General features: G+C 35.7%; 1 protein-coding gene across 7 annotated transcripts in view; it reads left to right on the forward strand.

Annotated features, from left to right (window-relative positions):
• The window catches only part of VPS54 (VPS54 subunit of GARP complex), a 137,748-nt gene that overhangs the window by 104,891 nt on the left and 8,250 nt on the right, over positions 1 to 24,607 (forward strand). For 6 of the 7 annotated variants that reach the window (XM_032178180.2, XM_032178181.2, XM_058429105.1 and 3 more), the window contains 8 exons: positions 3,234 to 3,363; positions 3,948 to 4,129; positions 4,580 to 4,692; positions 7,621 to 7,684; positions 10,280 to 10,385; positions 11,256 to 11,343; positions 11,903 to 12,024; positions 12,138 to 12,218. In XM_032178180.2, coding sequence (XP_032034071.1) covers positions 3,234 to 3,363; positions 3,948 to 4,129; positions 4,580 to 4,692; positions 7,621 to 7,684; positions 10,280 to 10,385; positions 11,256 to 11,343; positions 11,903 to 12,024; positions 12,138 to 12,218 — 886 coding nt within the window. Of the gene's footprint in view, positions 1 to 3,233; positions 3,364 to 3,947; positions 4,130 to 4,579; positions 4,693 to 7,620; positions 7,685 to 10,279; positions 10,386 to 10,641; positions 10,743 to 11,255; positions 11,344 to 11,902; positions 12,025 to 12,137; positions 12,219 to 24,607 lie in introns of those variants that run through there. The other variant, XR_004252373.2, reaches the window with a different exon arrangement.

The following is a 24,607-nucleotide window of genomic DNA, read 5'->3' on the forward strand; positions in this document are numbered from 1 at the left end:
AAAATTTTCTCCCATTCTCTAGGTTGTCTGTTCACTCTGATGGTAGTTTCTTTTGCTGTGCAGAAGCTCTTTAGTTTAATGAGATCCCATTTGTCAATTTTGGCTTTTGTTGCCATTGCTTTTGGTGTTTTAGACATGAAGTCCTTGCCCACCCCTATGTCCTGAATGGTATTGCCTAGGTTTTCTTCTAGGGTTTTTATGGTTTTAGGTCTAACATGTAAGTCTTTAATCCATCTTGAATTAATTTTTGTATAAGGTGTAAGGAAGGCATCCAGTTTCAGCTTTCTACATATGGCTAGCCAATTTTCCCAGCACCATTTATTAAATAAGGAATCCTTTCCCCATTTCTTGTTTTTGTCAGGTTTGTCAAAGATCAGATAGTTGTAGATATGCGGCATTATTTCTGAGGGCTCTGTTCTGTTCCATTGATCTATGTCTCTGTTGTGGTACCAGTACCATGCTGTTTTGGTTACTGTAGCCTTGTAGTATAGTTTGAAGTCAGGTAGCGTGATGCCTCCAGCTTTGTTCTTTTGGCTTAGGATTGACTTGGCGATGCGGGCTCTTGTTTGGTTCCATATGAACTTTAAAGTAGTTTTTTCCAATTGTGTGAAGAAAGTCATTGGTAGCTTGATGGGGATGGCATTGAATCTATAAATGACCTTGGGCAGTATGGCCATTTTCACGATATTGATTCTTCCAACCCATGAGCATGGAATGTTCTTCCATTTGTTTGTATCCTCTTTTATTTCATTGAGCAGTGGTTTGTAGTTCTCCTTGAAGAGGTCCTTCACATCCCTTGTAAGTTGGATTCCTAGGTATTTTATTCTCTTTGAAGCAATTGTGAATGGGAGTTCACTCATGATTTGGCTCTCTGTTTGTCTGTGATTGGTGTACAAGAATGCTTGTGATTTTTGTACATTAATTTTGTATCCTGAGACTTTGCTGAAGTTGCTAATCAGCTTAAGGAGATTTTCGGCTGAAACAGTGGGGTTTTCTAGATATACAATCATGTCATCTGCAAACAGGGACAATTAGACTTCCTCTTTTCCTAATTGAATACCCTTTATTTCCTTCTCCTGCCTGATTGCCCTGGCCAGAACTTCCAGCACTATGTTGAATAGGAGTGGTGAGAGAGGGCATCCCTGTCTTGTGCCAGTTTTCAAAGGGAATGCTTCCAGTGTTTGCCCATTCAGTATGATATTGGCTGTGGGTTTGTCCTCGCTCCTTCACCCAGGCTGGAGTGCAGTGGTGCGATCTCTGCTCACTGCAAGCTCTGCCTGCCGAGTTCACACCATTCTCCTGCCTCAGCCTCCCAAGTAGCTGGGGCTACAGGTGCCCGCCACCACGTCCGGCTAATTTTTTTGTGTTTTTAGTAGAGACGGGGTTTCACCATGTGTTAGCCAGGATGGTCTTGGCCTCCTGACCTCATGATCTGCCCGCCTCGGCCTTCCAAAGTGCTGGAATTACAGGCGTGAGCCACCACGCCCTGGCCCCAAAGATCTTTTTAAAAGCAGAATTACAATAAATGAAATTATTTTAAAAAACTAACTTTGGGCTTTTTGGATTAATTCACTCTTTTTTTTTTTTAAGGACTTGAGTTGTTTTTATTTGCCATTTTCTGTTTATATTTTTGTGAATTGGTAGCATATTGCCAAGAGTTTCAAATTCCTTAATCATTCTGTTACATGGGGGAAATTTTAAGTAATGTTTCAGGAATTAAAAATTTACTTCAGTAGTAAAGTTGACTTTGAAATTTAAGCAAGAATTTCGCAGGTATTCTGTTTTGAAATACTACTAGACTGTTTATATAGAAATGTCGGAGTAGAGGAAGCTTACTCGATTAGAAGTAGACTAATTCTAGGTTCTAGTTCTGCTCTCTTAATATTGTAACCTTGGATAGGTCACTTTAACTTTCTAAGATTCAGTGTTCTCCTCCATTGGTGGTTATTTATCTATCTACCTCAGAGTGTGAGAATGAAACAAGATAATGTTTCTGAGAGTACTTTAAGAATATTAATTCCTCTGTTATTTTGAAGCATTAGTAAACAAATTTGGTGATATTATGATTTTGAAGGCTAGCAGGTAATAACCTTCTTTAATACCATAACCAATTAGAATGGTAGTTTGCCTCAAAGTAATATACACCAGAGCCTCTTTGTAGTATTTTTGAAAAGTATTTTAATTCAACTGAAAGAGAGAAAAATGAGGTTAAGGTACTTCACTTGGCTCATGGTAACCCTAAACTGAACTGATGGCATGGAATCATTGGTCTTTATATATGCCCCTGGGGGAAAATGTTTAAAAATAGAAAGTTTTACATTTCCCCTCAAAATTGAAAAAAAGTACATTATGTCTTATAAATACTCCTCTTTGAGTTTAGGTTCCTTGAAAGCAGCAACCTATTATATTCCCTGTAGTGCCTAGTGCTTAAGCACGGTAAATGCTTAGTAAATATTAGTTCAGTTGAACTGAATATTTATACTCATTCATAATTATAAGTAAAAAGAGAGCCTGTTTGTCATGAAATAACATTCCTTCCCTCTTCTTGCTTCCACTGTATCATCCTAGGTGCCTATGCACAACTGTCCCCTGACATAGCTACTATCTTGTACCTAATCTAAAAATTTAATTTTGCTATACTTTCTGCAGACTTTTCAATCGGAGTCTGAACAAAGTGTTGAAAATACTACAGTGGAGAATGAAAATTCTTATTTAAGGTTATGATAAAATACCTTTGTGGATGGGCACAGTGGCTCACACTTGTAATCCTAGCACTTTGGGAGGCCGAGCTGGGAGGATTGCTTGAGGCCAGGGATATTTGAGACCACCCTGGGCATTGTAGCAAGACTCTGTCTCTACAAAAAATTTTCAAAAAAGATTAGCCAGGTGTGGTGGTGCACACCTGTAGTCTTAGCTACTTGGGAGGCTGAGGTAGGGGGTTCACTTGAGGCTAGGATTTTGAGGTTTCAGTGAGCTCTGAATGTGCCACTGCACTCCAGCCTAGGTGACAGAGCAAGACCTTGTCTCAAAACAAACAATAATATAGATAATAGTTGTGTTATCTGAGCATGTTTAATGTGTCACTATAAAAACTATAAGATATGTGGTACATCATAGAATTTTTATTCAAATGTGAATTTTACAGATTTTTCATCCTTTTTATTGATAGGTCACCTATGGAGAATACTGTGTTTACAACCTTCCCTGACTAAATCTTACTTTGTCATTTTCAGAGTCAGTGAAGACATGAAATTAACTGACTCAGAGCTAGGAAAACTGGCAAATAATATCCAGGAATTATTATATAGTGCCTCAGATATATGCCATGATCGAGCTGTCAAATTTCTCACGTCAAGAGCAAAGGTAGTTATTTTCATAAAGCTTTATATATTTTATACATAATAATTTTGAAGATCTGGAATTATGTCTTTGCTTCCTATGTTCCCCATAATGCATATTATATTTTTAACATTTAATAAAGTCAATGTTACCACCGATGCGGTCTACTAGGGAGATGTTGAGATATAAAGTAATCTAAATAAAATAAATAGGAATTATTAAAGCATTATTTTCAGATAAATGGTTAAATGACTTATTTTGAAATATATGTTAATAACTAATTTGAAATTAATGTTGTTTTACATATATAATATGTGTATATATGTATACCTAAATATATGTAGTTAAACAAGTTTATAATAAAACTCCAACACTGTGAAAATTTTATAGTATGACCTAAATTCATTTGAACTACTATATTAGTTATAAAGGGATGAGAATCAAATTTGGACCTCTTAAGCATTTCATGCTCAATTTCTGGGTCTGAATGAAGTATTGGGAAATATGATTAAAATAAAAAATATATATATTATAATAATTGTTAAACTAGGTTTCATAACTCAATTTGGTGTTACACTAACTCTCATGATTTTTGTATTAAAATTTAGGATGGTTTTCTTGAGAAGCTAAATTCCATGGAATTCATAACACTTTCTAGATTAATGGAAACATTCATTTTAGACACCGAACAGATCTGTGGAAGAAAAAGCACGTCATTACTTGGAGCACTTCAGAGCCAAGCTATTAAGTTTGTAAACAGGTTTCATGAAGAGAGAAAAACCAAGCTCAGGTATCATCACCACGTCCATTCTGTTGTTTGATTTTTTCATTTTTCTTTGAGAAACACAGTTATATTTAAAAGAGGAAACTTAATTGGCCAGTGAGAATGCCTGATAAAGGTTTTTTTAATTAAAGGCAGATTGTGGAATTAAAATCACATTTCTTGGCTTTTCAAAGCAGAGTTAGAATGTTTACTTCTATTAAAGTACTTATCGGGAAGATCCTCAGTAAGTTGGCTTTTTTTCCCACTCAAAGTTAAGTAAATTGTTTCGTCATTCTTTTTGTTTAGGCTGAGATATAAAAAGGGAACTATTTTCTAAGTATTGATCCTGCTTGTTAAAGTGTTCAGCACTTTTTAAGTCTTATATTCTCACTCAGCTCTTCTTCCTTTTCTTTTAAACCGAGGAAGATGGTATTGAAATGTTAAAGTTTACGTTCTTTTCTCTTTACTGTGGACTAGCCTCCTCTTAGACAATGAGCGCTGGAAGCAAGCAGATGTTCCTGCAGAATTTCAGGATCTTGTTGATTCTCTATCAGATGGGAAGATTGCTTTACCTGAAAAAAAATCAGGTGGTATGTGTATTCATTCACACATTCTCTTTCAATTTTATATTGTTTATTTATTTTGTATTAATGCTTAATATTTCTTTAGTTGACAATGCCTATTTCAAAGCTAGAACCAACATTTCCAGCTTAGTAAATACTTGACAGGAAAACTATGGTAATTTATAATAATTATTTCAAATATTTATTGCGTGTTATAACCATATGCCAGACACTGGACCATGTTCTTTACATGCATTACTCCAGTTCATTCTCACAACGATCTGTGATACGGGTACTGTTGTTACTTTGTGTAACAGTGAGGAGGCTTGAGGCTCAGAAGGGTTAAGGAATTTTTATACAGACGATGAGTTGGGATTTGAAACCAGCTTTATATAATTTCATAGCTATGTTCTTAGCTACTATACCATATTGTTTACATACATGTATTGAGTAAGCACTAGTTAGCTTCTACTTTGTGTCCTATATTGAGACAGAATTGAGACAGAGATAACAGCTATAATTCTGCTTTAAAGAGGCTAAGTCTAATGAACAAAACCAAAAAATACATAAGCAATCAAAAGTAATGTAGTTACATGATAGCGAAAACCCAAATGTAAAGAAAGAAAACCATGAAGGAGACAAAAAAGGAAGAACCAGAGAGGCAGGGAGAAATCTAGAACATAGAAGTAAAATGATGAGAGAGTTTTCATGTGGAAGAGATGGCTGGGAAATATTTTTGTACCCTAGTTCAGGGGGAGTCATCATCTGATAATAATGTAAATTTATTTATAATAATCCTATAAGATTTACAATTATGAAATTCTTGAGTATTTCTAATAGAGAAGGTAGTTGCACTATTTCAAATTTTATGTGTTTAATCAAAGTTTTACATTTCTACACAGAAATATTTTTAAATTGTATACTTCACATTGGCACAAAATGCAACTAGACTACAAGAGAAAGACTTGAGTAAAACACAAACAGTAACCATTAGTTTGATACATAGATCATTTGCAATCTCAGTAATTCAGTGGAGTGATAGTCAAATTGCAGTTCAGTGCTTAGTAACTGGAAAAGTGAGGAAGGGTAGACAAGTATAGCCTACTTTTTCAACAGATTTGGCTGTGCGGGAAAAGTGAGTGATGAAATAGTAGCTAAAGAAGTTAGAGAGGGTGATTTACGGGGCAAGGTGCATGGAATCGAATCCAGAGTTTGAGAGAAAGGCTACTACTTCTGCCCCTGTGACAAGGGGAAGAGGGTTAAGGACAACTATAAAATAGATGAGTTGATGTAGGGCAGAGAGAAGAATTGAAGGAATTAAGTAAATTTTTGTCATATGTCAGTTTTTAATAGGTAATAGTGTTGGGTGGTGGAGTTTTCTAATTGATTGTATGATATTGGTACAACTAAAGCATTCAAGTAGCAAGAGCTGATGGAAAAATAAAACACTCTGACCACTCTAAATCACTAGTTTAAAATTATAAGACTTATCACTCATCTAGTCTTTCAAGCTGTATTTAATTGACTTCCCTCTATGTGAGGTACTGTGCTAGATGACTAGGATATGTTTTCTGTCCCTGAACAGCTCATGGTCTTTTGATTCCACTGTTAAGCAAACAGAATGATTTCTGAATTAAAATCATAAATGTGGAATAATTGAATTAATCGTGTATTTTGTTTCAAACATGAACTATTTATTTTCACTTCTTTGGAGGATATTGATGGTAGGAGGTTTCTCTTACATACCTTGCTTCTGTCTCAGTCTTTTTTTTCCTCTCTGAATAGCATAGGTGTATGCTATTAGAAGTCCATTAACATTTTACTAGTTCTTTTCAAGTTAAGGATCCTGGATTATTACCCATTTGTCCATGATACATTAATTGGGTTACTATCCACTCAGCTAGGCATTGGGGAAATGAAGGTTAATGGATAGCAGCTAATATTAATTGAGTGTTTACTTACACTGTTTTGTTCTAAGTATTTTACATGTGTTATCTCATTTACAGGTCCATGAGCTAGACATTATTAGTATTCCTATTTTACAAATTTAGAAACTAAGGCACAAAGAGGTTAAGCAACTTGCCTAAGGTTACATAGCTAGGAAGTGGTAGAGCTGGGATTTCAATCCCGGCAGACTGACTTTAGGGCCATTTCTCTTTTCTACGATGCTATGCCACTTCTCTGTAATACAGAGAAGTGATGAAGACACAGTCCTTAACCTCAAAAAATATATGTCTGACATACATGGTAAACTGTGATTGGAATATATATAGCTCTCAAATAGTCAAATATATTTACAAATCCCAAAGGGATTTGAAGCTTAGGGAAGCATAATGAGTTGCCCATGATAATCTAATCAATTTGGCGCATCCAGGATAAAATCCAGTCCACTGTTCTTTTCACCTCAATATGCTGAATTTTGTTTAAAGAAATATCACATGTTGAAAATAAAGTAACTTCTGGGTTGAAGTATTAAAAATTAAATATATAATCTTTCTGTCAAATTTAGAAATTAACTTGTATTCTATAATGGTAATAGTAAAGACAACCAATTTAAATGCTAGTTCTGCCTTTCCAAAACTAATAACTTTTTTTAAAAAACTATTTACTGATCATTTACCTCGTGCCAGCCCTAAGGGATAGGCAGTTTGTGATAATTATTTCTACCATTAACAACAACCCTGAAATAGATACAGATAGTGATACTCAAAGAGGTTAAATAATTGCCCCAAAGTCATGTATCCAGTAATTGGTAGTACTGGTACTCAAATCCAAATCTCTCCAACTTCCAGTATACTTTATTTACTGTGTGCCAAATAGTTTCCCAGGAAGTAGATGTTTATTTTCAGAAATGAGAGTTTTAGGCCTTAAACAGGAATTATCTTCTTCAGCTTTTTCTCTATTTTGTTTCATGTGGTACTCTTGTCTGTCTTGTTTATTTGCTTTACTCTGTAGCCACAGAAGAAAGGAAACCAGCTGAAGTTCTTATTGTCGAGGGACAACAGTATGCAGTTGTTGGGTGAGTGACACATTTTTCTTTAGTAGTTGAGTCAACTATTTAAAACACAAGTCTTCTAAGTCTCTCTCGAAGTGAATTGGAAATTTTGGATTAACAATTTTAACAATGTTAAATTTGGATTAACTATTAAAATAGTTAATCCTGCAAAGAACTTAAAGGAAACTTTATGGATTTCTTTATCTTCTCTCTTCTGTAGCATGCATTATTAAGGACTACACTGGCTTAACACAAAAAGCTTGATTTTTCTCATATAACAAGAAATCTAGACAACCCAAGAGTAATTGTAGTGGATCCATGATATTATTACTATCCCAGGCTCTTTCTATCTTTTCTTCTGTTGCTTTCTTAGAGTGTATTATAGCATAGTAGTTTAAGTTGTGAACTCTGGAACCCACACAATGTGGAAAATAGTACTATACACAGAATTACTGTGAAAATTAAGTAATTCATGTAAAGCATTTAGCACAGGTCTAGCACCTAATAAGTTGATAGTTATTGGTAGTTATTCTCGTTGGCATCATTTGATTCACTAGATCTTTTACCAATAAAAGTATCTCAAATTCAAGTTAACTAAGAAGCATACAAATTCCATCCTTTTTTGTCTAGTACTATGTCTTTTATTAAATTGGTAATTAAAATATATCTTCATATTCTTTAACAGTACTTCACAGCTTAAGTGTTTTCATATATATGTGATCTCATTTGATCTTTATAACTACATTGTAAAATAAAGATATTGGGGATTATTATTTCCTTTCTCCACTATGAGAATTGAAGCTTTAGAAGATTAAGTGGTTCAAGTGACCCAGATGGAGTCAGAATTAGAATCTAGGTCTAACTCCCAATATCTAGCCCAGCATTCTTTTTCACTTTTCTTCTTGTCACTGTGTATGTGTTTTTTGAAATGGCCACCCCCTCCAGGAAGAATGTAATTCTATGTCCCTCAATCATGGCACTTACCGTAGTATAATAGAATTATTTATTTATATATATGTCTTCTAATTTGACTCTGAATTCCTCAAAGGTGGAGATCAGGTCTTACCGTTTTTATTTTTCTTGGCACCATAATAAGCACTCAAAAAGTATGTATAGAATTAATCATTTTTCTGTATCTGTATTCAAATACCTGAAGTCCACACATTCTAAACTAAAGCCTCCATTCTTTTCTCTTCTGGAGTCCTTCCCTGTTTCTGGTAGGGAAAGCTTTCTTCAGTCTTCCTGTAATTCCATCCCTTCAATCTAATTATGATTTCCCTCCTTAACTACTGGTTATCTGATTGCTCTTCACTGCTTGATGGATATGGTCCCCTCTGGCCATCTTGCTTTTGGCTCTTTAGGCAAAGAGTCTGTTGCCAAAAAACTAAATTCCCTGGCTAAAGGAGAACTATTACAACTTCTGAGAAAAAGTTACAAAAGATAAGCAATGGACTCATGCTCATTTAGGCAGATTGTAGGAGAAATAAGCATAGAGAGCAGTATGCATATATGGTCTGACAAGCTGTTATAAAGGCTAGACACCATCTTTCTTGGATCATTAGTTCCTGATATCCTTCAGGCTCTTATAAATCCTTATTGTACATAGATCTTACTTCTGAGCATCTCATTGAACTTAGATATCCTATGATGAATGGCTTTCTCCTTAATTTCAATCGTCTTTAACCTCCCAGTAGTGTGTCTTTTCAATGTGTGGTTTGTCCTACTATGGAGGTAATAACTTTAACTTTATCATCTTTGGAAAACTTTTTTTTTTTTTTGAGACGGAGCTTCGCTCTTGTTGCCCAGGCTGGAGTGCCATGGCATGATCTCAGTTCACCGCAACCTCCGGCTCCCAGGTTCAAGCGATTCTCCTGCCTCAGCCTCCTGAGTAGCTGGGATTACAGATGTGCAGCACCACGCCCAGCTAATTTTGAATTTTTAATAGAGACAGGGTTTCTCCATTGTCAGGCTGGTCTCGAACTCCCGACCTCCAGTGATCCGCCTGCCTTGGCCTCCCAAAGTGCTGGGATTACAGGTGTGAGCCACCGCGCCTGGCCAGAGAACCTTTTGTGACCTGCCAATAAAATTCTTAGGAGACATGTTTTCCTTAGAAGCCATTATAGATTTTTTTTTTTTTCCATCTCACTAAGAAAATCTGGACTAGGTTTTCTTCATCAATTCATTAATTATGATGGAGGACCTACTATGTTGGTAATCAGAAACACTGGATAGGCTTTTTGTCAGTGTTTCTGAATTGGCTAAGGAATGCAGTACCTGTCTTACTGAAGCGACTCCCTTACTTAATAAGAATGCCATACAGAGAGTATTATGCCTGTTGTGCAGAATTTGAGGAGCTACTCATTCTCAGTGTTGTGCAAGCTGATCCTGTAATTGCACAGAGTAAGTGCCTCTTTAAATTTTGCATTCTAGACACCTCTCTTGTCTTGTGTTAGTCATGAAGCTGCTGTACTAGTAGGTAAAACACATACTTCAACAGTTACCAAGATCATTATATTCTCAGAGATCCTTTGTGCCATTAAGTAATTTGATTTGTATATGCCAAATCCCTCTGATTTTTCTTGTTTGATTTCCTATTGGGCCATTTTTCTTTTCTTGTAGAACCGTATTGCTGTTAATAAGAATTATCCTTGAATATTGCCAGTGTGTGGATAACATCCCATCTGTTACTACTGACATGCTTACTCGTCTGTCAGATTTATTGAAGGTGTGTATGACTTCACTCCATTATGGAAAAATTGTTCGAGGAATTAATACATTAGGGTGTGACTAATCTTAACTCAAAGACATTTCAAGGTCACATTAACTTTAAGGCATTAGTTTTATAACATTTGATTGTGGTTGAATCACAACATGTTATTGGAAACAGGCTGCCTGCTTCCTTCTTACTCCACAGTTAGTGATCCTCATTCACCTATAGAGTTGTTAATGACATTGGAGACAGGAGATGATTTGTTCGTTAGGTGCTGAACATGACTGAGGCCACTTAGGTCAAAAAACCTGGACTGGTTTCAAATGTGCATGGAAGGAATTCACTGAACTTTACAAAATTCATCTCACTAAGGTTAGAGATTTTTCTTGCATCATTCTTTCAGAACCATTGATATAAAATGAAAATGTGATGATTTTATTCAGCCATTTCATATTGAGATATTTTAAACTACCAGTACGGAGGAAAGGCTTCATTATTTTTTTCAAACCTCTAATCTATTAATTATGTTCTGACTTGAGTTGTCATGTTTTAGCTGAGAAAGATTTTTATAACTTTTGAAAATAGGACTTCCCAACAAGAATGACTGAAACTGAATTTGTTTTGTACATGCAAATTAAAGATTAATTTCTGCGAACTGATTTTTAGAATTTTTCAACTTTTTTCTTATCAGTAAATATTATTGTTTAGAATCTCCCCTTCTCATTTCTTTTTCATTAAATAAATAGATACTAATTGCTTCTACTAGATAATTCATTTGGCCATTGAATGAGAGGAAAGGGGAATGTATTTTTATAACAGCACATTGCCAGGATATAAAGAATAGTTTTTAATAAATTTTGGGTTTTTTTCTCCTTCTTTTGTTAGTACTTCAATTCAAGAAGTTGCCAGTTAGTTCTTGGAGCTGGTGCACTGCAAGTTGTTGGACTAAAAACGATAACTACAAAAAATTTGGGTATGGATTCTTGCATTTAATTCACTTGCTGAAGTGTTAACAGTGATGTCACTGTACTGATCATATTTTTTTATATCTCATGTTTTCATGGCTCTAACCAAAGTGGCATTACTCTAAAAATAAATGCTACTTACTCTTTTATGTATACTCATCACTGAAAAAACTAACCATGGGGAAAAGGTTACGATGCATTTCCCCTCCAAGTATAAGTTACTTGGAAGTTACACCACTCTAGAAAACATGAAGATATAATGTGTATAAAGTATTTGGGGGTGAAAGGTATCCGAATGTCAGAGGAGAATCAGTTGTCTTGTTACTGTGATACTGATAATACTCACAACTTGAGTCCTTTGTGAAAGCAGCATGTTCATTACGTTATTCAGTATCAAATTATTAGACAAAATGAAATATGTTGCCTTCTGCCATAGTGCTCTTCATTTATGAAATAAACTGGATCTTTATAAGTGATGTTTTTTATTTGATTTGATTTGTAATTAAAATAAACTAATACCTTTTTTTTTAAATTTCTCCATTATGTATCCACTCACTGGATCTTCAGCTCTTTCTTCACGATGTTTGCAGTTAATTGTGCACTACATTCCTGTGATCCGGGCTCATTTTGAAGCTCGACTACCACCTAAGCAATATAGCATGCTTAGGCATTTTGATCATATCACTAAGGTACTTTTTCATATATTTTCTATTGGAATTTCATAAGTTTAGATCCATAATTGTTAAGTATTTTTTAAATGTGTCCCAGGGACTTAAAAATACAATATCATTTCTCATTGCAGGACTACCATGATCACATAGCTGAAATATCAGCTAAGCTTGTAGCGATAATGGATAGCTTATTTGACAAGCTGTTATCTAAGGTAATGATTTATAGAAATTATTAGACTTTGTTCAAAGGCATTATTTTCTATTTTATAAGGAGTACTTTATAAATTAAGATGTGAAAAGATAATCTAAACTTTCATAGGATATTTACCAATTAGTAGAATTTGAAATTTTTTTTCAGAAAAATGTGACCATGTGCTGTGGCCAAGACCACCTGTAGTGGTCTAACCTGCAGTTATCTAACAAATTATTCAGGGTTTAGAAAACAACTCAACAAAATTTTCAGATTGCCAAAACAGTTGATATTCTAAGGGGCTGGCGGGAGTAGGAGAGATGATTCTAAGGATGGTAGAAACCCTATGCAGAAGTATTTTTATGTTAATTCATTTCAACATTCATTTCTTGTTTGTTTTTCATTCCCAATGTGTCATTAAATGAAGCAGTTTTCCCCAAAGAATTCGCAATTATACTGGGAGAGTATCTTCAGAAAAATATCATTTAGTCAGCCCCAATCACTCTTGATCTATTTTTCACTCTTTCCTTTCCCTAAGTTTTTAAATTCATGTCTTAGGGGAAAAGCCAAAATTTCGTAACTTGAAAGTCTGAAAGTTTACTCTGTGTATACTGTCTGTCCAAGATCATATTTGGAGTAACCTTAATAGCAAAAAACTTCGATTTGCTTTTTATCCTACTTGCATCCTTCAGATTCCGAAATGGCAGGAACAGCAGGTACATAAGAATCAAAAGGGCAAGATAAAGTGGTGTACGTTCACTCACACAAGACTACCCAAAGACATATTCTATTAGCCTTCAGAAGAATGATATCACAAGTCATCTAAAAATCCCCACTGTTCAATCATGAGAGAATGAGAGTAAAATAGATAAATAACATCTTATAAATAATGTTATTATGAAAGCAGCTTTTACTTCCCAGATTCCTGGAAAGGGTCTCTGACTTCCAGGAATCCCCAGACTACGCTACACCTCTGGTGTAGTTGGTAATACGGATGTTTTATGCTTCACTTTTAAGAAGCTTAAGGAATTTGTATTTATGTACAAACATACCTATATTATGTTATGCCTATTAAATTAGTTTCTAGTTGTGAAGGGAGAAGAATTACTGTTTAGAGATACTTTATTTTCTTCACGGGTGCCAAGTACAAGCTACATTCAAAAGCAATTCTATTCCATCAGTTTCCTTTTTGATATACAGCATTCTTCTGTGTACCAAAAGTCGGTAACATATTGTGTCTGCTCTCAAGAAGCTTACACAACTATCTGATCTTTGACAAACCTGACAAAAACAAGAAGTGGGGAAAGGATTCCCTATTTAATAAATGGTGCTGGGAAAACTGGCTAGCCATATGTAGAAAGCTGAAACTGGATCCCTTCCTTACACCTTATACAAAAATTAATTCAAGATGGATTAAAGACTTAAATGTTAGACCTAAAACCATTAAAATCCTACAAGAAAACCTAGGCAATACCATTCAGGACATAGGCGTGGGCAAGGACTTCATGTCTAAAACACCAAAAGCAATGGCAACAAAAGCCAAAATTGACAAATGGGATCTAATTAAACTAAAGAGCTTCTGCACAGCAAAAGAAACTACCATCAGAGTGAACAGACAACCTAGAGAATGGGAGAAAATTTTTGCAATCTACTCATCTGACAAAGGGCTAATATCCAGAATCTACAATGAACTCAAACAAATTTACAAGAAAAAAACAAACAACCCCATCAAAAAGTGGGCGAAGGACATGAACAGACACTTCTCAAAAGAAGACATTTATGCAGCCAAAAAACATATGAAAAAATGCTCATCAGCACTGGCCATCAGAGAAATGCAAATCAAAACCACAGTGAGATACCATCTCACACCAGTTAGAATGGCCATCATTAAAAAGTCAGGAAACAACAGGTGCTGGAGAGGATGTGGAGAAATAGGAACACTTTTACACTGTTGGTGGGACTGTAAACTAGTTCAACCATTGTGGAAGTCAGTGTGGCAATTCCTCAGGGATCTAGAACTAGAAATACCATTTGACCCAGCCATCCCATTACTGGGTATATACCCAAAGGACTATAAGTCATGCTGCTATAAAGACACATGCACACGTATGTTTATTGCGGCACTATTCACAATAGCAAAGACTTGGAACCAACCCAAATGTCCAACAACGATAGACTGGATTAAGAAAATGTGGCACATATACACCATGGAATACTATGCAGCCATAAAAAATGATGAGTTCATCTCCTTTGTAGGGACATGGATGAAGCTGGAAACCATCATTCTCAGTAAACTATCGCAAGGACAAAAAACCAAACACCGCATGTTCTCACTCATAGGTGGGAACTGAACAATGAGAACTCATGGACACAGGAAGGGGAACATCACACTCCGGGGACTGTTGTGGGGTGGGGGTAGGGGGGAGGGACAGCATTAGGAGATATACCTAATGCTAAATGATGAGTTAATGGGTACAGCAAAACAACATGGTACATGTATACATACGTAACAAACCTGCACATTGTGCACATGTACCCTAAAACCTAAAGTATAATAATAAAAAAAAAATAAAAAATGTTTCATGGTAAAAAAAAAAAAAAAAAAGCTTACCATCTAACAAGGTAGAAGACTGTAAACAGCTAACATTGGAGAATAAAATATATGTTAAATAGTGGAACTAGGCTGGGAATAGTGGAACTATGCTTGAGTCCAGGAGTTCCAGCCTGCAGTGAGCTGTGATCACCCCACTGCACTCCAGTCTAGGTGACAGAGCAAGATGCTGTCTCTAAAACAAACAAACAAAAACAGTGGAACTATTAATAGGCTGTGGAATACAATGAAGAAAAACCAAAGATGTGCTAGTACTCTTAAAACTCTGACTTTAGTCTGTCACTTTGGTCATCCACAGAGTTTTTGAATAAGAATTGTCACAGTGACTAGACTTTTTCCTATGACAACTTACTTTTTTTTTCTGTAAAGAAAAAAGAGAATTGTTTAATGAACTTCCCATGTATGCATCACCTATATTTGTTACTAACAATTTGCCTTTTTTGCTAAAATATTTTATAATAAATTTGAGGCATTATGGTATTTTATCCCTAAATACCTAAGTATGCATTTTTAAAAACTAAGAACGTTTTTACATAACCACACTATTATCACACCTAACAAAATTGGTAATTCCTCAAAATCATCTAATATTTATTCTCCTATTTGAAACTTATTAATTGTCCCAAAAATGTCTTTTTATAATAATTTGTTTGGACAAAGGCTTCTACATGGTTCACAGATTGCATTTGGTTATTACGTCTCTTAAGTCTTATAAACTAGAACACCCCCCTCTTCATTTAAAAAAATATATATCATTGACCTGTTGAAGAATTTGGCCAGGCTTTTATAACATAATGTTCTCTCTAGTATCTTCTCCACTGATGACTTTTCTATTACTCTGGCATATTATATTCTTCCTGTGTTAACAAGTCTGTCTTTGCCACTCCCTGTTCTGTTTGCTTTCATGTGTTGCTCAGGAGTTTGACCCTGTTTTTAATTAATATCAAAATAGCAGACAGTGTTTGGTTTGGGTTTGCCTTTCAGTTTTTAACCTTTCATGTTCTTATCTGAAAATATAATTTTAGGAAAGGATGACACAATAACATATGGGTTGATTCTAAGAAGCTAATAAGTGGCCAGGCACGGTGGCTCAAGCCTGTAATCCCAGCACTTTGGGAGGCTGAGGCAGGTGGATCACCTGAGGTCAGGAGTTCGAGACCAGCTTGGCCAATATGGTGAAACCCTGTCTCTACCAAAAATACAAAAAAATTAGCCAGGCGTGGTGGTGGGCACCTGTAATCCCAGCTACTCGGGAGGCTGAGGCAGGAGAGTTGCTTGAACCCAGGAAGCAGAGGTTGCAGTGAGCCGATATGGCGCCATTGCATTCCAGCCTAGGCAATAAGAAGGAAGGACTCCCCCCAAAAAAAAAAAAAAAAAAAGCAGCTCATAAGTAAGGGTTCCATTGCCTCGGTAGGATGAAACAATATCTAATTGTACTAACAGGTAGACTAATGTTCCAACCACCATTCATTTATTCATTCATTCTGTAAGTTATGTATTGATATAAACTGTTTTGTTCAGTATTGAGTACACAAGGGTGAATAAGTCTTTGATCTTGTCCTCCAGTAACAAAATATTTGTCGGGGAAGTACATCAATAACTATGACAGGATGTAGGATAGATGTAAAGTGTTATAAATAAGGAGCTAATTTAGTGCTGGAGCTTTTAAGGCTTTGGAAAAGATGGTGTCAGCTGGTGAAGGAGATCTGGGAAAGCTTTATGAATGAGGCATGCATATAAATTTTGCTTTTAAGGATAGATAAGATGAGGGCAAATGAAGTTGAGGAGAAGAGATCTGATATAACAGCATAAGCAAACATGTGGGTAGAAATCTTAAGGCAGTTCATTGTCAGGGTTTTGGAGTCAGGTAGACCTAAATTGAAATCCCATGTCTGTCACATACTAGCTATTGAAGGACTTTGGGCAAATTATTAATCTCCTTAAGCCTCAGTTTCTGCCTCTAAATGAGGATAAGGTTGTATTAATGAGATAATATGTGTGGATTGCTTTCCTTTTATCGTGTATCTGACTATAGCAAGTTCTAGTAAATATTGACTGCTAATGCTTTTGCTGTTGTTGTTAATAATAAAGGTAATAGTTCCATTTGGCTAATGCGTCAGAGTGGGCACACATGAGTGGGAGATATGGTGGAAAGATAGTAGAGAGCTGTGACTACCAGTAGAAAACTAAACAATTTATATCAGGTTTATTGAGGTATAATTTACAGTCAGTAAAATTCACCTTTTCTAAGTGTATGGTTTAATTAACAAATACAGATAGTAGAACTGCAAGTTATAGAACATCATTGGTAAACATTCTCTTGGGCACTTTTGTAGTCAGTTCACTCCCCATACTCAGCCTCTGAAAGCTACTGATCTGATGTTTGTCCATGTAGTTTTGCCTTTTCCAGAATATCCTCTAAGTAGAATTATACAGAATGTACTGTGCCACACTTCATTTAACATAATGTTTTTGGAGTTCATGGATGTTACAGCATGTGTCAGTGGTTTGTTCCGTTTTATTATAGAGTAGTATTCATTGTATGGATTCACTGCTATTTGTTTATCCATTCACCAATTGGTAGACATTTGAGTTTTCTCCAGTTTTTGGCTGTTATGAAGAAAGCTGTTATAAGTATACATGTACAGTCTTTGTGTAGGTATGTGTTTACATTTCTTTAGTATAAATACTTTGGAATAAGATTGGCAATTGTGGATTATGGAAATATAAAATTTTATGGTAACTTTATAAGAAACTGCAAAATTTTTCTAAAATTTTCTAAAATGCATCATTTTGCCTTTTTACTTGCCATGTAGAAGAGTTCCAGGTGCTCTTCACTATCACTTTATTTTTTAATGTTAGTCCTCTTGTAGGTGTGTATGGAGTGATACCTCATTGTGGTTTTAAGTTACATAATTACAGATACGTTAAGCATCTTTTCGTGTGCTTGTTTGCCATTCATATCTTTTCTTTGGTAAAGTGTCTGTTCAGATTTCTTGCTCATTTAAAAATATTAGGTTGTTTGTCTTATAAGAGTTCCTTACATATCTTTGATACAAATTCTTTATCAGTATGTGGTTTCTAAGTATTTTCTCCCAGTTTGTGGCTTGTCTTTTTGTTTCATTAACAGTGTTGATGAATTCATTGTTTTTTTTTTCTTTCATGTGTTGTGTCCTATCCTGAGAATTTTTTTTTTTTTTTTTTTTTTTTTTTGATTTCTCCCAACCTCAGGTGATCTGCCCACCTTGGCCTCCCAAAGTGCTGGGATTACAGGCGTGAGCTGCTGCGTCCGGCCAAGAAATCTTTGTATAACCCAAGTTACAAAGATATTCTCCAATTTTTTTCTAGAATTTTATTGTTTTAGGTTTTATATTTAAGGCTATGATTCATTTCTAGTTGATATTTATATATAATGCAAAGTATAAGTCAGTGTTCATTTTTCATAGTTCCAGCACCTTTTGTTAAAAAGACTATCATTTCTCCGTTGGCACCTTTGTTAAAAATCAACTGTTTTTGTTTGGTTTTGAGATTATATTCTGTTCCAGTACCACACTGTCTTAGCTACTCCAGTATTATTGTAAATCTTGAAATAAGATAATGTGAGCTCACTAATTTTGTTCTTTTTCAAAATCACTCCTTACATGTTTAATTTCTTTGTTCAAAATTTTGTATTTTTCAGTAAACAGATAATGCACACATTTTATAAGTATTTCTTGATTTTTGATGCTATTGTACATGGTATTTTTTTAAGATTTACGTTTCCAATTATTCGATGCTAGTATATTAAAACACCTTGGATTTTTCTATATTAACTTTATGTCCTGCATCCTTGCTAAACTCACATATTCGTTACAATGCCAACTTTGTAGATTCTTCGGGATTTTTCTGCATACACAGTCATGTTGTCTGCAAATAGAATCTTGCATCTTTTTCAATCTGTATACCTTTTATTTCTTTTCCTTGCTTTATGGCACTGGCTAGGACTTTCAGCACAACCTTGAATAAAATTGGTGAAAACAGATATGCTTGGTTTCTCCAGTCTTGGGACAAAATGTTCAGTCTTTAACCATTAAGTATAATGTTAGCTATAGGTTTTTTTTAGAGGCCTTTATCAGGTTAAGGAAGATTCTTTCTGTTCAAGTTTGCTGAGAGGTTTGTATGATGAACAGATGTTGAATTTTGTCAAATACTTTTTGTGCATCTGTTGAGATGATCATATGGTCTGCCTTTCTTAGTCTGAAGAAATTAATTTCTTAATTTCTAAATATTTTAGGATTGCCTTTAAGATTGCCAAGGGGAATTACCTTAATTGATTTTTTAATGTTGAGCCAACCTTGCATTCATAGGATAAACCTACTTAAGGATTTTTTTGTGTGGCAGGTTGGGGGAGTATTATGAAGGATATTGGTCTATAGGGTTATTTGTTTTGTTTTGAAGTGCCTATTTGATTTTGGTATCAGAGTAATACTGGACTCATAAAATGAGTTAGTATTCTTCCTCCTATATTTCCTGGAAGAAGAATTTGTGGGGAGTTGGTATTATTTTTTCCCCAAGTTTTAGGTTAGAATTTACCAGTAAAGCCATTTGGTCTTTGTTCTTGCTTTACAGGCAGGTTTTTAATAAGTTCATAAAAAAAAATACATATAGGACTATGTGGGTAATCTACTTGAGTACACTTTGGAAGTTTGTTTCTTTGAATGGATTTATCTATTTCATCTGTTATTAACTTAGAAGCATTAACTTGTATATGATATTCTTTTAATGTCAGTGAGGATCTGTATTATCTGCTGTTTCATGATATTGGTAATGATGTTAATTTATAAAGTCTTCCTCACCTCCCCCTTTCTGGCTAGAAGTTTATCATGTTTTGATCTTTTACTTTTAGTAAAAGTAAATATTTCCTGCTCTTTTTCTGCTTTTTATTTTCCTACTCCAGTCTGTATTATTTTCTATTTTAACTTGCTTTGGATTTAATTTGCTGTTTTCTAATTTCTCAAGGTAGAAGCCCAGATTTTTGATTTGAGACCTTTCTTTTCCTTTTTTGGATATAAGCATTTGATAATCTGTGTTTTCCTTTATGTACTGCTTTGCTGTGTCCTGCAAATTTTGATACTTTGTGCTTCTATATTTATTTGTTTCAAAATATTTTCTAACTGCTCTTGTGATTCTTCTTTGGCCTTGGGTTATTTGGAAGTCTGTTACTTAATTTCTAAATATTTTAGGATTTTCCAGCAATCTTTGTTTTGATCTCAAGTCTAATTCTGTTTTGGTCAGCAAACAGACTTTATATGACTCCAGTTATTTTATGTCTAAGATTTCTTTTGTGGCCCAGAATGTGGCTGAAAAATGTCTTGGCTAATGTTCCACATGCACATGAAAACAATGTGTATTTTGCTGTTGTTGGGTAGAGTGTCCTGTGTATATCAACTAAGTGGTGTTGGTTGGTAGTGTTATTTAGGTGTTTTCTGTCCTTACTGATTTTTCTGTCTACTTCTTATATCAATTACTGAGAGATGAGCACTGAAGTTTTTTACTATAATTGTAAATTTGTCTGCTTTTGTGTTCAGATCTTTGCAAGTTTTTGTTATATGTATCTTGAAGTTCTATTGCTGGATACATGCACATTTAGGATTACTGTGTTTTCTTAATATTTATTGTGTGATATCCCTTTTTTTTTTTTTGAGACAGAGTCTTGCTCTGTTGCCCGGGCTGGAGTGCAGTGATGCAATCTTGGCTCACTGCAACCTCTGCCTCCCAGGTTCAAGTGATTCTCCTGCCACAGCCTCCCGAGTAACTGGGATTACAGGTGCCTGCCACTATGCCCAGCTAATTTTTGTATTTTTAGTAGAGATGGGGTTTCACCATGTTGGCCAGGCTGGTCTCGACTCCTGACCTCAAGTGATCCGCCCACCTCGGCCTTCCAAAGTGCTGGGATTACAGGTGTGAGCCACCACGTCCAGCCTGTGATATCCTTTTTATGGCTGGTTATGTTGCTTTTTTTGAATTGCCTATTATCTAATACAAATGTGACCATTCCAATTTTTTTGAATAGAGTTTTTATAGTGTTTCTCTTACTATCCTTGTGTTTTTAACATATCTGTGCCTTATTTAAAGTTAGTTTCTTATACCCAGAACGAAGCTGGATCTTGCTTTTTTCCCTTAGTCTGACAATTGCTGTCTTTTTTTTGACCTATTAAACCATTTAAATTTTTTTATATAGTTAGATTTAAATCTGTCATCTTGCTAGTTGTCTTCTGTTTGTTCCTTCTGTTCTTTGACTGATTTTCCCCTCTTTTTTCAGATTAAATGTTTTTTATAGTTTCATTTTGTTTAATCTTTAAAGTTGGTGTACTAGCTATATTTCTGTTTGTTTCTAGTGGCTGCTCTAGGGATTATAACATACATCTTTCAGTTTACCTTTAAATAATATGATGACATTACTTCCCTGATCGTATAAGAATTTTATGACAGGATACCTGTTTTCTCTCTCTCCTGCTGTGTGCTATTGTTGTCATACATTTTACTTCTACATATTTTATAAAACCCGTGATACCTTGCCACTATTTTTGCTTTAGATTATCAGTTATCCTTTAAAGTGATAAAAATGAGGAAAACAATGCCTTTTATATTTATCCTCATTTTTGTGAAAAAATGAGGGTAGATTTTTGGAGTTCTTCATTACTTTGCTTGGATCTGTCCGATACCATACTCTTCTGCCTGAAAACATTCCACTCATATTTCTTGTGTATATATCTGCCAGCAATGAATCATCTCAGTTTTTGTTTGAAAAAGTGTGTATTTTCTCTTCATTTTTCGAAGATATTTTTGCTAGGTGTAGAATTCAGTTCAATTGTCTTCTGGCTCACATAGTTTTCAACAAGAAGTCTGCTGTAATTCTTTGTTTTTTGCTCTATTTGCCTTCAAAATATTGTCTTTGATTTTCAGCTGTTTCACTATGATGTGTCTAAGTTTTGTGTGTTTTTGATCATGCTTGAGTTTCTTCTGCACTTTTTGGACCTGTTGTGTGTTTCCTTTTTTACAGTTTCAATTTCTCTCTTGAGATTTTGGTTTCATTAGATCCTTTAACATGTTAATCAGTTATTTTAGTTATGTTATGTATGTTATGTTATGTTATGTTATGTTGTTATGTTATGTTATGTTATTTTTTGAGACAGTCTCACTCTTTCTCCCAGGCTGGAGCACAGTTGCATGATCTCAGCTCACTGTGACCTCCACCTCCTGGGTTTAAGCAATTCTCAGGTCTCAGCCTATGGAGTAGCTGGGATTATAGGCATGTGCCACCACACCCAGCTAATTTTCGTATTTTTAGTAGAGATGGGGTTTTGCCATGTTGGCCAGGCTGGTCTGAACTCTTGACTTCAGGTGATCCACCCATTTCAGCCTCCCAAAGTAGTGGGATTACAGGCTTGAGCCACTGTGCCCGGCCTAATCAGTTATTTTTATATCTCCCTCTAATCATTTCAACATCTGGATTATCTCTCAGTCTAGTTTTGTTGGTTGTTTTATTTCTTGACAGTGGCATATTTTCTTTTTTGTATATTTTGTGATTTTTTTTATTAAATGCTGAACCTTGTATGTAGAACAACAGTAGAGACTGTGAGGTAAATAGTGTTTATGCATGGAAATGGACATGCCTCTTCTGTCAGGCTATTTTTGTTATGGTTTGAATCAAGTTATTCAATAACCAAGCTAGGTTTCTGTTTTGTTGTTGCTGCTGTTATCCTTAGTACGCCAGAGGCTTCCAACTCCTTCAGTAGTAGGCTGCTACTACCTTGTGTTTAATGTAGGGCCTGAGGTGTTGTTAGAGGGTTTTTCTCAGTGTTTGTTTCACCCTCACCTTTTAGTCATCTCTGTACATCTCCACTACAGAGCAGGAGTCTTTCTCCAGACTCTCATTGCTAGGCTCTTAAGGGTAATAGGGGAAATATTTGTTCTTCTTGTCTGGTCTCCATCTTAGGTAGAGCCTATATAGCTGGCCTTGAATGTGGAGCCCATACTTCTGCTCTCAACTTCTGCTTTGATTGGTGCAAGATCCTGGGCTTCAGGTGTTTTTTGTCACTTTCTTTAGCAGCAGGCACGTTTTTTCGTTTTGTTTTGAGACGGAGTTTTGCTCTTGTCTCCCAGGCTGGAGTGCAATGGTGTGATCTCAGCTCACTGCAACTTCTGCCTCCTGGGTTCAAGCAATTCTGCTGCCTCAGCCTTTCAAGTAGCTAGGATTACAGGCATGCACCACCATGCCCAGCTAATTTTGTATTTTTAGTAGAGACAGGGTTTCACCATGTTGGCCAGGCTAGTCTCAAACTCCTGACCTCAGGTGATCCACCCTCCTTAGTCTCCCAAAGTGCTGGGATTACAGGCATGAGCCACCATGCCCAGCCCAGGAGCAGGCATGTTTTGTTCCTGGCTTCACACAGTGACCCCAGTGGTGAGAGTTTGGTGCCCCTTCTCAGTGACTTAGGCCTTTTACTTTGTATGAGAATAGGGTTTGGGGGAAATGGATGGCATTTCTTTCTATTCCCTTGTGGCAACTAATCACCTCCTGAATACCTGTGCTACTGAGAGTGGATCTATATGATCTTCTCCCTTTGATCCTCCTTTTTCTTCTGAGTACCTCCTGGAGGCCGTGAAGGAAAACTTCTGCATGAGTGCACTCTCCTTATGGCTAGGGTTTTTAGTTATCCTAAATATATCCTAGCCCATGTTTGGCCTTTAGCAATTTATTAAAATTTTAGTTATTTTCTTCTTACTTGCTTCTCTTGTGGTTACCTCTTCTTTTTATGCTCTGCCAAAAGTGAGACAGTTCCTGTGTATCACCTCTCCTCAGAGGGCCTTTTCAGTCTTTGGAATTAGTTCCCTTGGTTCCCCTGATCTCTGTTCTCTGATGTGTGATCTTATAGATTATCTCAGTTTTTTGTATGGTTAAGGTAGTAGCAATGTTCTGTTGCAGCTTTCTAAATTTTAAATAAAAGTAGAACCCAAAAGTTTTTTAATGAATTAATCATATGATTAGAATGGTACTTTAGAAGTATTAATCAGATAGTGTATAAAACGGATTTGAGGTCGGACGTGGTGGCACATGCCTGTAATCTCAGCACTTTGGGAGGCCAAGGCTGGTGGATCACGAGGTCAGGAGATCAAGACCATCCTGGCCAACATGGTGAAACCCTATCTCTACTAAAAACAAAAAATCCCGGGTGGGGTGGCGAGTACCTGTAGTCCCAGCTACTCAGGAGGCTGAGGCAGGAGAGTCACTTGAACCTGGGAGGCAGAGGTTGCAGTGAGCTGAGATCGCACCACTGCACTCCAGCCTGGCATCAGAGTGAGACTCTGTCTCAAAAAATAAAAAAAACTAAAAACAACAACAAAAAAACAGATTTGAGATGATATGGCATGTCCTCTACTTGGAATACTTTCACCTGTTTTTTTTCCCTTTGAAGACTGAACACCTCAGGTGGGCAGCTCGGGAAGCCATTAGACATCATTGTGTAAATGTCCTTCACTTGAGTTCCTATAGTGTTCCTTGTCCACTTTTTGGAACACTAACCAGCTTTTAGACAGTTATCTCCCCAAAGGGAGATATAGTATTTAGCCCAAATTTGTGTTATAAATAAAATGGTATATAACTTCAGCTGTGTGAATTCTAAAATATAAGCTAAAAGATGGTTTTTAAAGTCATACTACCATATTGTTTCATATGTAAGAATAGTAAAATGAATTTATCTAAGTTTAAATTTTTAGCATAGAACATTGCTGAGAAAATCCTCCTTTTAGTGTTAGGG

The sequence above is a fragment of the Hylobates moloch genome, unplaced genomic scaffold (assembly GCF_009828535.3).
Source record: "Hylobates moloch isolate HMO894 unplaced genomic scaffold, HMol_V3 SCAFFOLD_15, whole genome shotgun sequence".
In the NCBI taxonomy this organism is placed as follows: Eukaryota; Metazoa; Chordata; class Mammalia; order Primates; family Hylobatidae; genus Hylobates; species Hylobates moloch.